Source organism: Scyliorhinus torazame, chromosome 6, assembly GCF_047496885.1.
Source record: "Scyliorhinus torazame isolate Kashiwa2021f chromosome 6, sScyTor2.1, whole genome shotgun sequence".
Lineage (NCBI taxonomy): Eukaryota > Metazoa > Chordata > Chondrichthyes > Carcharhiniformes > Scyliorhinidae > Scyliorhinus > Scyliorhinus torazame.
Window position 1 is genome coordinate 118,125,126 of NC_092712.1, and position 14,140 is coordinate 118,139,265.

The 14,140-nt window shown below is 41.8% G+C and overlaps 1 protein-coding gene across 1 annotated transcript in view; it reads right to left on the reverse strand.

Annotated features, from left to right (window-relative positions):
* The window catches only part of dnah5l (dynein, axonemal, heavy chain 5 like), a 585,621-nt gene that overhangs the window by 276,055 nt on the left and 295,426 nt on the right, over positions 1-14,140 (reverse strand). Inside the window, exons 39-44 of the mRNA XM_072508719.1 lie at positions 11,048-11,194; positions 10,787-10,959; positions 3,647-3,825; positions 2,577-2,764; positions 2,066-2,260; positions 495-629 (exon numbers count right to left, since the gene is read on the reverse strand). Of these exons, the coding sequence (XP_072364820.1) occupies positions 495-629; positions 2,066-2,260; positions 2,577-2,764; positions 3,647-3,825; positions 10,787-10,959; positions 11,048-11,194 (1,017 nt within the window). The remainder of the gene's footprint in view (positions 1-494; positions 630-2,065; positions 2,261-2,576; positions 2,765-3,646; positions 3,826-10,786; positions 10,960-11,047; positions 11,195-14,140) is intronic.

A 14,140-nucleotide genomic window follows, 5' to 3' on the forward strand; every position in this document is an offset into this window, starting at 1 on the left:
ATTTTTTGGTATAATAGTCTAGCTCTACACCATTGGTCAAGTAAGATTTTCCTTTTTAAAATTCATGCTGGCTAATCATTATCATATTTCTCAATTCTAGATATTCTTCCATTCTCTCCTTTAGTAAGGATTTCAATATTTTTCCTACAATTGATGTTAGCTGACTGGTTTATAATTTTATAATATTCTGTCCCCCTTCTTAAGTATAGGAACTAGATTAGCTATCTGGCCAGTCCTGTGGTACAGCAGCTTTTTCTAACTAATTATTAAATTTAAGTTACAAGGCCTCTGCTCTCTTTTCCGTAGATTATTTTAAAATATGTGGATGCAATCGATCAATCATAAAATTATTGAATTAGTCTTTTATTTGAAATGTGAGATGAACAATGCCCATTTATTGGCTCGATCCAAATATCTCAACAGTGCAACTAAGAATTAAGAAATAGGAACAAAATCTTCCTCTCCAAAGTGAAAAGCTGTTACTGTACACATACCAGTTTAGAAAGATTCATATCACGCAGAACTCTCATGACCACAGTCTTTTCAGCTTCAGCTGGGTTTGATCTTTTAACAGCACCCAGAGTTCTCAGCACAGACAGAATGTTACGCAAACCAAAGTCATAGTGCACCTGCCAAAGTAGGATAATAAGCAATACCAAATAAATAACATTGTGAGCAACAATGAATATTAATTAAAATGTTGTAAATGCTAGACCTGCACTACAATGCAAGGAATGCAAGGGATTACTACAAGTTTCACAAGAAAGCAATCTATATATATTGATCCCATCGCTATTTTATGGGGGCCGGTTTAGTTCAGTTGGCTGGGCAGCTGGTTTGTAATGTAGAGCAAGGCCAACAGCGGGGGTTCAATTCCTGAGGTTATTCATCAAAGCCTTCTCAACCTTGCCCCTCGTCTGAGGTGTGGTGACCCTCACCACCAGACAGCTCTCCCCCTCAAAGGAGAAAAAAGTCTGTGGTCATCTGGGACTATGGCGACTTTATTTTAGTTATACTCTTCCAGAATTGATGCAGCCTTAAAGTCATAGAAAAACTAATTTGTGGAATTTTCCAGCATTTCAGCAGATTTTATGATCAGAGATGAATTATCTCTTGGGCATTATTAACCTTTACAGGCAAACAAACCTTTTTGTAGCAATCCTTTCTTAGTTTAAAAGACAGAGACAAATTCTTAAGACACACTGGGCATATGGTGGCTAGTCTATCTGTACTTGCGCTCCAATTAACGAGCCTTTGATCATAGTCCCTCTCCAGAGACTTGTGCACATAATCTAGGCTGATACACCAGTGCAGTACTGAGGGAATGCTGCATTGTCAGAGATGCTGTCGTTCAGGTGAGTTGTTAACTGAAGGTCCTGTCTAACTTCCTGAGGGGACATAAAAGATCCCATGGCACTATTAATTCTGGCGAGATGGTCTTTTCATGAGCATGCATGAAATGTTGATGAATGCAAATGGGGTTCCCACCATGGTTCATCAGGAAACACCACCCACCTTTAACCCACCGTCAAAGATGGGAGAACAAAAATGCCAAACTAATTTTCTGCCAGTGGGTAACTGACTTTTACAATCATGCCAAATTTAGTGCCCCTCACTACCATGATACCCGCCACTGGCAGGAGTGTAAAACTCTGCCCATGATTTGTTTTAATTATGTTATTTGTTTATAAACCTCTCTAGCACTATAAAATCCGCTTTATAGCTGTTGCATTATGAAATAATTTTTTAAATAATAATTCTTTCAAAATTTAAGTACATGTCCAAATCATTTGTTTCATTTTCTGTAAAATTAAATTTAAAAATATAAAAATATAAGGCCATTTTATTTCCTTATTTGCTGCCGAAGTGACTACTTAAATGTGACTGGCTGCTCACCTTGTTTGATGGCAACCCTATTGCCGGACACCTTGAGGTCTCTTAATTGGCACCAGAAACTAACTTTGGGGGAAAGGAAATCCATAGAGATCGCTAGATCTTTACAAGTTTCCTCCTCTGAAGTCATCATTAGGGCCAGTAATGCATCATATGTTGCAGTTAAGTTTACCTGTTTAGATAATTGCTCCTCACAGAGTTTGTAGAGTGTGTAAAACTTGCGACTAAGAATTTGGTTGTCACGGAAACCAGCACTAGCCAACTTGACACGCATGATAATGGCACGATCTGGCACCATCATGGCCACTGTACGGAACTGAATCTTTAGATTTTCAGGTAGCTCTTGGCGTCCTGCATAACCTGGGTTCTAAAATTAACATTCAATCACTTAGCAGTCATGAGCAAAGAATAGTAATTTTACTATTGAAATATTATTACTTTAATATTTCTGAAAAGAAAGATACGTTGCTGAAATATTTCATCTTGCACTCAGCGATATTTAAATTCCGCATGACCCAAGTGACTGTGTTATTATTTTAAAATATTTATAAGTTAACTCTATGGTCAAACTTTTCCCCCAGAATGTATTTTCTGAAAAAGGCTAAATTAATATTCAGAAAGAAAACTTCAAATTAACTTCAGTGAAAATTCATTTTAATTTTTGATATTTAACTGTCCCTTACCATGGTTAGGAAGATACCAAACTCTCTGTCCATTTCTACAACATCACCATCAGTGAAGTAAAACTGGGACTTTTTGTTCTTCTTACATTGAAGTACAATATAGATCTGTTGAGCAGCTACTGACAGCACAGGTAATTCAATACGATTAAATTCATCGAAGCAACCCCATGCACCAGACTGAGCAAGACCTACAAGGAAAAAGAGCAGCAATTCAAAGGTCTAAATCTTAAAATTCTCTGACTTGTCATTTACTAAAAAAGAAAGTTACTAATCATTCACTGCTGGCCTTCCATTACAGCAATGATTACAATAACGATTACACTTCAAAATTACTTCATGGACTGTAAATGGGACAACCTGAAGTCATAAAAGGAGATGCATAAATGCAAGTTCTTTCTTACTACATCCCTCAATGGTAGCACAGTGTTTAGCACTGCTGCTTCACAGCGCCAGGGTCCCAGGTGATGTGCCATCAATTAACACAAGACGGGTAGTGAACAAAACTGAGGCTTTAATAAGCTAAACAGGAAGCCTCCTGGCCACTGATCCCGAACTGGGGCAGAGCCGGAGGTCAGCCCCCTTTATACCGAGCCCGAGGGGAGGAGCCACAGGCGGAGCCATCAGGCAGTGGTTTACCACAATACATTTAGTACAGTACAGTTTACCATAATACATATAATACACTAACAGTGGTTTACCACACCAGGTTCGATTCCCGGATCGGGTCACTGTCTGTGAGGAGTTTGCATTTTCTCCCCGTGTCTGCGTGGGTTTCCTCTACGTGCTCCGGTTTCCTCCCACAAGTCCCAAAAGAAGTGCTTGTTAGTTGAATTGGACATTCTAAATTCTCCCTCAGTGTACCCGAACAAGCGCTGGAGAGTGGCAACAAGGGGTTTTCACAGTAACTTCATTGAAGTGTTAATGTAAGCCTACTTGTGATATTAATAAATATTATTACCAATAAGATTATTAAAAATATCAATGCATCACTGAAATTCCAGGGCATTCATTCAAAATATATACATTTCGCAACTGATGCTTTATAAACTGTACTTGCATATCACCTTTACCTTTATAAATGCGACCTAGGCCTCTGTAGTCCATCTGATCTGAGCAATTAAACACAACAACATATTTTCCAAGACATCTGCCCATGTCTTTGGTGGTCTCCGTTTTTCCTGTACCTGCAGGTCCCGCTGGTGCACCACCCATACTCATCCCTAAGGCCTGAGACAGTGTAATATAACACCTGAAATGGATATACAAAGAAACCTGTTTCACAATATGTAATTAAAATTAAAATTTCCCATGACAGTAAAGGTAATAGAATCCCTACTAATGAGAAAAAGAAAAACATTTAGAACCCAAAATTGTGATAAATAATCAGCATGAATTTCAAAAGCGGTAGTCTTTTTTGATCAAATTAATTGAATTCTTTGAAGAGATACAGTAAGGTAAGGTAAAGTCACTATAATCCCAAATGACCATAGGCTGCTTTCCCCTTTGAGGGGGAGAGCTGACTGGTGGTCGTTTAACCTGAGGATCACCACACCTCAGGTGAGGAGAAAGGTTGAGAAGGTGGGCTTTCATGAATAACCTCAGAATAACCTTCAAAGAGATAAGAATTGATGATGGTATCATGGTAGATGTAATGCACCTACATTTTCCAACAGGGCATCAATGAGGAACTCCATTATATAGTAAAGCTGAAGCATGTAGAATCTAGTGACAAGTAACAGAATGGATAGCTAACTGGCTGCAAGACTGAGAACAGAGAGTAGGTAGAATCAAATGGTAGATATTTAGAGTGGCAAAAGGTGAGAAGTGGGAACCCACAAATGTGGAAGAGGAGTAAATAAACTAGGAGTAGTGATGATGCGGGTTAATAAAACTATAAAAAATCAACATACGAGGGTTCATTTCTAGAAGGGTATAATTGAAATGTAATGAAGGTTTGATAAACTCATGTCAAATCTTGGCTAGACCACCTTTGGTGTAGTGTCCACAGTCCTGCTTGCTATATTATAAAATATCTATTTTATTTGCACCCACTAAGTGGGTGCAAAATTAATCAAAGGCCTTCTGGAAATCTAAATAAATTACGTCCATTGATTCTCCTTTGTCTAACTTTCTGGTTACCTCCTCAAAGAACTCTAACAGATTTGTGAGACATGACCTTCCTTTGACAAAGCCATGCTGGCACAGTCCTATTTTATCATGCACTTCCAAGTACTCCGCGATCTCATTTTTAATAATGGACTCTAATATCTTACCAATGACCAAAGTCAGGCTAACCGGCCTATAATTTCCCGTCTTCTGCCTCCCTCCCTTCTTAAATAGTCGTGTTACATTAGCCACTTTCCAATCCTCTGGGATCCTTCCTGCCTCCAGTGATTCCTGAAAGATCACCACCAATGCCTCCACAATCTCCTCAGCTATCTCTTTTAGAACCCTGGGGTGTAGTCCATCCGGTCCAGGTGACCTATCCACCTTCAGACCTTTCAGTCTCCCCAGAACCTTCTCCTTAGTGATGGCCACTGCACTCACCTCTGCCCCCTGAGTCTCCTGGTGCTCTGGCATCCCACTGGTGTCTTCCACCGTGAAGCCTGATGCAAAGTAACTATTCAGTTCATCTGCTATTTCTTTGTTTCTTATTATTAGTTCTCCAGCACGTTTTCCAGTGGTCCAATGTCTATTTTTGCCTCTCTCTTATCTTTTATATATTGAAAAAAACTCTTCCTATCTTCTTTTATATTACCAGCTAGCTTGCACTCATATTTCATCTTCTCCCCCCTTATTGCTTTTTTAGTTGTCCTCTGCTCACTTTTAAAGGCTTCCTAATCCTCTGGCTTCTCACTAATTCTTTCCACTTTGAATGCTTTTTCTTTTGCTTTTATGCTGTCCTTGACTTCCCTCGTCAACCATGGATGCCTTGTCTTCCCCTTAGCATGTTTCCTCCTCCTTGGGATGAATTTTTGTTGTGCCTCCCGAATAATCCCCGAAACTCCTGCCATTGCTGTTCCACTGTCTTCCCTGCTCGGCTCCTTTTCCAATCAACTCTGGCCAGCTCCTCCCTCATGTCTTTGTAGGTACCCTTACTTAATTGTAATACCATTACATCTGATTTCAGCTTCTCCCTCCCTTTCAAACTGCAGGATACATTCTATCATATTGTGGTTACGGCTCCCTAAGGGTTCCTTCACCTTAATATCCTTAATCAAGTCTGTTCCCTAGTGGGGTCTACCACAAGCTACTCCAAAAAAAACACCCCTTAAACATTCCACAAATTCCTTTTCTTGGGATCCACAACCTACCCGATTTCCCCAGTCCACCTGCATATTGAAGACCCCCATGATTATTGTACTATTGCCTTTTTTAACATGCTTTCTCTATCTCCTGATTTATTTTCTGCCCCACATCCTGACTACTGCTCGGGGTCAGGGACATAACTCCCATCAGGGTCTTTTTACCTTTGCGATTCTTCAACTCTACCCACACAGATTATATGCCTTCTGCCCCTATATCGCTCCTTGAGATCGATTTAACTTCATTCCTTACTAACAATGCGACCCCGCCCCCTTTGCCCATTTGCCTGTTCTTTCGATAGGTCACATATCCTTGTATATTTATATCCCAGCCCTGGTCTCCTTGTAGCCACGTCTCTGTGATGCCCACAACATCGTATCGGCCAATTTCAATGTGCGCAACAAGATCATTTACTTTGTTCCGTATACTGCGCACATTAAGGTACAACACCCTCAATCCTGCATTGACCATCTCCCTTCTCACACTTGTCACCTTTTTTGCTCTGCCTGAGGGTGATGTTGTTTCTTATGTGAAGGTTGGTGAAATAGAGATGTTTAAAGTTATTAAATGGCTTTGATAGAATGGACAGAGAGTGCTTCCATGCATGGGGAAGGGCAAAAATAGATCAATATGAGATTGTCACAAATGAATCAATTTTGGCTTTAGAAGGAACACCTACAGCCAGAGGGTGGTGAGAACTTGAAACTCACCACCACAAGGAGTGGTTGAGGCAAATAATATTTTAAGGGCAAGCTGGACAGGCATATGCGAGAGAAAGGAATTGAAGATTATCCTGATGAACTAAAACTAAGAAGGATGGGAGGAGCCACAATTGCAGTGTAAATTCAAGAATGGATCATTTAAGTTGAATGACCTGTTTCTCTGCTGTATGTGCTCCGTACATTTACGTGATTTCAGTTTGTCATAATTGTGTTTCATCATATAATAAATGTGGAAGCCTTGTTGCGCAGTGGGTAACGTTGAGCTGGTCAAAGAGACACAGCCTCCGTGAGTGAGACACAGACAGAGTGAGAATTTGAAACTTGGTAATTTGGTGCAGTGAGGTAATTCGGTGCAGAGTGGGAGAAGGTGCTTTTTCCCGACTGTTTTGTTCTCTCTCTTTCTTCGGGCCTAATTTCGGGAGCCGTTCGGAGGAGGAGGAGCAGTCTCTGTGAGTATAAAAACCAAACGGTAACATTCTGTTTTCCAGTTTTTGTTTTCAAAAGTTCCGTCAGAGGGAAGCTGTGATCTGATTGGTTGATAGCAAATCTGCCCCAAATTTTAAAAAAACACAGCTAAACTCGTAAACTTAAATTAAACTAATTAATTAATTAGAGATGGCTGGTCAGGTGATGTGCTTGAGCTGCTTGATGTGGGAGCTGGCAGATCCCATTGCGAGCTGCAGCGACCACATCTGCAGTAAGTGTTGGCTGCTCGAAGAGCTCCGGCTCAGAGTTGATGAGCTGAAGTCTGAGCTTCAAACACTGAGGCACATCCGGGAGGGGGAGACTTACTTGGACACTGTGTTTCAGGAGGCAGTCACACCTGTCAGAGTAAGTAGTTTAAATCCTGCCAGTGGCCAGGGACAGCAGGGTGTGACTGCAAGTCAGGCAGGTAAAGGGAACCAGCAGTCAGGAACTCAGGAGCCTCAGCCCTTGACCCTGTCCAACAGGTATGAGGCACTTGCTCCCTGTGTGGATGGCGAACAGGGTTGCAGGAAGGATGAGTCAGCTGACCAAGGCACCATGGTTCAGCAGGCCATTCAAGGGGAGGGAGTAAATAGGCAAGGTGCAGTTGTAGGGGATTCTATTATCAGGGGGATAGATAGTATCCTTTGTGAGCAGGATAAAGAGTCCCGCATGGTATGTTGCCTGCCCGGTGCTACGGTGCGGGACATCTCTGATCGGCTTGATAGGATACTGGAGAGGGTGGGGGAGGATCCAGTTGTTGTGGTCCATGTCAGTACCAACAACATAGGCAACTCTAGGAAAGAGGACCTGTTTAGAGATTATAAAGATCTAGGATTCAAATTTAAAAACAGGTCCTCAAGGGTCATAATCTCCGGATTACTGCCCGAGCCACGTGCAAATTGGCATAGGGAGGCAAGAATAAGGGAAGTTAACACGTGGCTGAAAGAGTGGTGTGGGAAAGAGGGGTTCCTTTTCATGTGACACTGGCATCAGTTTTGGGACAGGGGGACCTATACCATTGGGATGGTCTCCACCTGAACCGAGCTGGGACCAGTGTTCTGGCGAAGAGAGTAAATAGGGTGGTCAATAGGACTTTGAACTAGAGATTGGGGGGGAAGAGAAAGTCAGGGAACCAAGAGGTGAAGTAATCAGTGGGAAGCGTAGCTGCTTAGGAATACAAAGAAGCACGAAAAGACAGAACTCAGGAGAGGTTACGATAGTCCCCATCCCACAAAATATGACACACTGTATGGAAAGGCTCAGTAAACCAAGGTCCACCACACTAAGAAAACAAAAAGGGACGGTCAATAGAGAATTAAAGGTGCTATATTTAAATGCGCGCAGTGTACGGAACAAGGTAGATGAGTTGTGGCCCAGATTGTGACTGGCAGGTATGATGTGGTAGGCATCACAGAGACGTGGTTGCAGGGGGTTCAGGACTGGCATTTAAACATCCAGGGATTCACAACCATTCGAAAAGACAGAGAGGTGGGCAGAGGGGGCGGGGTTGCCTTGTTAATTAGGAATGAAATTAAATCAATAGCACTAAACGACATAGGGTCAGATGATGTGGAGTCTGTGTGGGTAGAGTTGAGGAACCACAAAGGCAAAAAAAACATAATGAGAGTTATGTACAGGCCTCCTAACAGTGGTCAGGACCAGGGGCACAAAATGCACCACGAAATAGAAAGTGCATGTCAGAAAGGCAAGGTCACAGTCATCATGGGGGACTTCAATATGCAGGTGGACTGAGTAAATAATGCTGCCAGTGGACCCAAGGAAAGGGAATTCATTGAATGTTTACAGGAGGGCTTTTTGGAACAGCTTGTGATGGAGCCCACGAGGGAACAGGCCATTCTGGACTTAGTGTTATGTAATGAGCCAGACTTGATTAAAGATCTTAAAGTAAGGGAACACTTAGGAGGCAGTGATCATAATATGGTAGAATTCAGTCTGCAATTTGAAAGAAAGAAGGTAGAATCAGATGTAAAGGTGTTACAGTTAAATAAAGGTAACTACAGGGGCATGAGGGAGGAACTGACGAAAATCGACTGGAAGCAGAGCCTAGTGGGAAAGACAGTAGAACAGCAATGGCAGGAGTTTCTGGGAGTAATTGAGGACACAGTACAGAGGTTCATCCCAAAGAAAAGAAAGGTTATCAGAGGGGGGATTAGGCAGCCATGGCTGACAAAGGAAGTTAGGGAATGCATCAAAGCAAAAGAGAAAGCCTATAATGTGGCAAAGAGTAGTGGGAAGTCAGAAGATTGGGAAGGCCACAGCTGTTCTCTTTATATATTAACGATCTAGATGATGTGACTGGGGGCATTCTGGCTAAGTTTGCCGATGATACAAAGTTAGGTGGAGGGGCAGGTAGTATTGAGGAGGTGGGGAGGCTGCAGAAAGATTTAGACAATTTAGGAGAGTGGTCCAAGAAATGGCTGATGAAATTCAACGTGGGCAAGTGCGAGGTCTTGCACTTTGTGACAAAATTCATAATGCTGAAGTGCAAAGGGACTTGGGAGTCCTAGTCCAGGATTCTCTAAAGGTAAACTTGCAGGTTGAGTCCGTAATTAAGAAAGCAAATGCAATATTGTCATTCATCTCAAGAGGCTTGGAATATAAAAGCAGGGATGTACTTCTGAAGCTTTATAAAGCATTAGTTCGGCCCCATTTAGAATACTGTGAGCAATTTTGGGTCCCACACCTCAGGAAGGACATACTGGCACTGGAGCGGTTCCAGTGGAGATTCACACGGATGATCCCAGGAATGGTAGGCCTAACATACGATGAACATCTGAGGATCCTGGGATTATATTCATTGGAGTTCAGGAGGTTGAGGGGAGATGTAATAGAAACTTACAAGATAATGAATGGCTTAGATAGGGTGGACGTAGGGAAGTTGTTTCCATTAGCAGGGGCGATTAGGACCCGGGGGCACAGCCTTAGAATAAAAGGGAGTCACTTTAGAACAGAGATGAGGAGAAATTTCTTCAGCCAGAGAGTGGTGGGTCTGTGGAGTTCATTGCCACAGAGGGCGGTGGAGGCCGGGACGTTGAGCGTCTTTAAGACAGAAGTTGATAAATTCTTGATTTCTCGAGGAATTACGGGCTATGGAGCGAGAGCGGGTAAATGGAGTTGAAATCAGCCATGATTGAATGGTGGAGTGGAGACGATGGGCCGAATGGCCTTACTTCCGCTCCTAAGTCTTATGGTCTTATGGTCTTATTCCTCCCTCTGAGCCAGAAGTTCTGGATTCAGAGATAGATAGATAGAATTTACAGTGCAGAAGAAGGCCATTCGGCCCAGTCCCACCCCAGGACTTGATGTTCAAGGAAGTTGCATTCATAATGCAACCAAACGGGTTGAGTGTCAACCTGCAAAATCATTCCAATAGCAGGCGGCAAGAGGGAGGAGAGAGTCCTGGTCAGACACGCTGCTTGATCTGGATGGCGCACCCTCAAGCTATAAGCCTCTGGTGACAGGCTCACAACTGTTCCAGGAAATAAATTGCACTGGGAACGGATGGAAGCCTGCCTTGTGCACCACTAGGTGCACACGATGAAACAACAATATGAAGTCCATTTATTCTGGCTGCTCGTTCAGGTTTTAGCAGTTGCTTACAACACTGTAGTGTATAATAAATAATAAAATTAACTGCATCAATAAATTCCAGATTGTACAGCATATTACTCAATGTGCCAATGAGTTTCTTACCTGTCAGTTAATGGCGTTATCACAAGTCGATCTGTACAGCCTAAGTATTCATTGCAATAGTTGAACTCAACATCTGTGATCTGAATAATACATTTAGCAGTGTCCTCTATGAAGTAAAACCGGGATTGTTTTTGCCATTCAAAGTCAGATGTGGACTTAATGTTCATGCGAACCTAGTGCAATATTAGAAGCAAATATTAGAAGCCTATGCATCCTGCAGCATGCTTTGTGAGCACGTGTTTTGAATATGCTATTACATACCAAATCATCAAAAATGTCTTTCTGGTGTACATGGATGGTGATAAGTGTTTCGTATTTTGTTCGTTCAATTTTTGTTAGTTCGCGGGTTGTCATGTCAATCAAATCATTAAGCATATCCATAAATGTCTGATTCGTTGTTTGCATGATCTGCATCAAACAAATACTTCATGTTACATGCTTTGCATTGGTTCAATCTTACACCTTATCAGAAATCCAAAAAATCTGTCTCACATAATAATAACTTTTCTGTCGCAGTCTAAACGTTTTGTTTGATGAATGTTTGAATAGCAACAAAAATAGATGAATGATATGATAGGGTAATATATCCAGTAAAATGTGAGCAAATGGTGTGGATATTTCTCAAACTTTAAAAAATGCATTCATTCATTGGATATGGATGTTGCTGACAAGGCCAGCGTGTATTGCTCATCCCATGCCTTTGAGAAGGTGAGCTACCACTTTGAATTGTGGCAGTCAATGTGGTGAAAGTACGCCTACAGTGCTATTAAGTAGGGCATCCCAGGATTTTGACCCTGTAATGATCAAGGTACAGCAATATATTTCTAAGTCAGTGTGGTATCTGACCTGGAAGATAATTGGTGATGGTGTTTCAATGTGCCTTCTGCCCTTGTCCTTCTAAGTTAAAGAAACCGTAGGTTCAGGAGATGCTGTCGAACAAGCCTGGCTGAGTTGATGCAGTGCATCTTGGAAATGGTACACACTGCAGTCATGTTGAACCAATGGTGGAGGGAGTGAAAGTTTAAACTGAGAAACACAAATTCCCTTCTGTCTGAAATGCTAAATTAATATATAAGTATGTGAAAATGATAATATAATTCTTTAGAAATAAAAGTAAAACTAATTTATCAAATAGCACAAAAATGCTTGAACAAAGCAGATTAATCTTTGAGATAGATTTAAGAGTCTAGGGAAATCTCAAACAGAAACCAATTTCCTTTAGCACATGCAGGTTTAACAAATTAACAAGTTTTTCATTTTGGTGTTCACTGGGAATTTCAGCAGTAAATTAAATCTGCTTGTTCTTCACCTGCATATGCCAAAATAATGCTTTTTCCCAGGACCTGCTACCCAAGAAGCAATGATCGGGGGACAGATTTCCCTTCACTATTGCCGAGTATTGTGGAAAAGTGAGCAAGAGGGACTGTAACAGGAGCCTGCCCAATTTTCTGTAAATTTAAATCAGTGGACAAAAAAGTAGGCAGAATCTAATATGGGGATCAATCAAAAGCCACTTTTCTTTTATGCCAGATGATCCCATGTGCGCAAAAGCGGATATGTGGAGACCTGCCATAGAAATTCCAGGTTTAGCTGGTTTGGGGAAACACCCAAGTTTCTCTGAATTTTCAAGTTGGAATTAAACATTAAATTCAGCCAGATTGTCAAAGAGAATGATTGCCTGATGATCATTACCGATGCAAAAATAGGATGACATGGCTAATGTAACATCGCTGTTTAAGAAGGAAGGAGGCAGAAGATGGGAAATTATAGGCCGGTTAGCCTGACTTCAGTCATTGGTAAGATTTTAGAGTCCATTATTGAAGATGAAATCACGGAGTACTTGGAAGTGCATGATAAAATAGGATTGAGTCAGCACGGCTTTGTCAAGGTGAAGTCATGTCTGGCATATCTGTTAGCGTTCTTTGAGGAAGTAACAAGGAAGTTAGACAAAGGAGAACCAGTGGACGTGATTTATTTAGATTTCCAAAAGGCCTTCCATAGGAGACTGTTAAATAAGTTAAGAGACCATGGTGTTAAGGGTAAGATCCTGGCATGGATAGAGGATTGGCTGCCTGGCAGAAGGCAGAGAGTGGGGATAAAGGGGTCTTTTTCAGAATGGCAACCGGTGATTAGTGGTATGCCTCAGGGGTCGGTGCTGAGACCAACCACAACTTTTCACAATATACATTAATGATCTGGAAGAAGGAACTGAAATCTGAAACAAAAACAGAAAATTCTGGATAATTCCATCAGGTAGACAACATCTGTGGAGAGAGAACGGAGCTAACGCTTGGAGTCTGGATGACTCTTTGTCAAAACTGTTGCTAAGTTTGCAGATGATACAAAGATCTGTCGAGGGAAAGGTAGTATTGAGGAAGCAGGTGGGCTGCAGAAGGACTTGGACAGACTTGGAGAGTGGGCAAAGAAGTGGCAGATGGAATACAATGTGGAAATATGTGAGGTTATGCACTATAGAAGGAGAAATGGAGGCATAGACTATTTTCTAAATGAGGAAATGCTTAGGAAATCAGAAGCACAAAGGGATTTGGGAGTCCTTGTTCACGATTCTCTTAAGATTAACGTGCAAGTTCAGTCGGCAGTTAGGAAGACAAATGCAATGTTAGCATTCATGTCAAGAGGGCTAGAATGCCAGACCAGGGATGTTCTTCTGAGGCTGTATAAGGCTTTGGTCAGACCCCATTTGGAGTATTGTGAGCAGTTTTGGGCCCCATATCCAAGGAAGGATGTGCTGGTTTTGGAAAGGGTCCAGAGGAGCTTCACAAAAATGATCCCTGGAATGAAGAGCTTGACGTATGAGGAACAGTTGAGGATTCTGGGTCTGTGCTCATTGGAGTTTAGAAGGATGAGGGGAGATCTTATTGAAGCTTACAGGATACTGCGAGGCCTGGATAGAGTGAACGTGGAGAGGATGTTTCCACTTGTGGGAAAAACTGGAAGCAGAGGACACAATCTCAGACTAAAGGAACGATGCTTTAAAACAGAGATGAGAAGGAATTTCTTCAGCCAGAGGGTGGTGAATCTGTGGAACTCTTTGCCGCAGAAGGCTAAGGAGGCCAAATCACTGAGTGTCTTTAAGACCGAGATAGATAAGTTCTTGATTAATGAGGTGATCAGGGGTTATGGGGAGAAAGCAGGAGAATGGGGATGAGAAAAATGCCAGCCATGATTGAATGGCGGAGCAGACTCGATGGGCCGAGTGGCCTAATTCTGCACCTATGTCTTATGGTCTATGGACATTTAAACTGTTGTAGAAACAAAGAAGACTGGCCATGTGAATTACTAAATTATTTTTCCTCCAATGGACTGCTTCAGTATCTGGGAAGTTGAAAATTG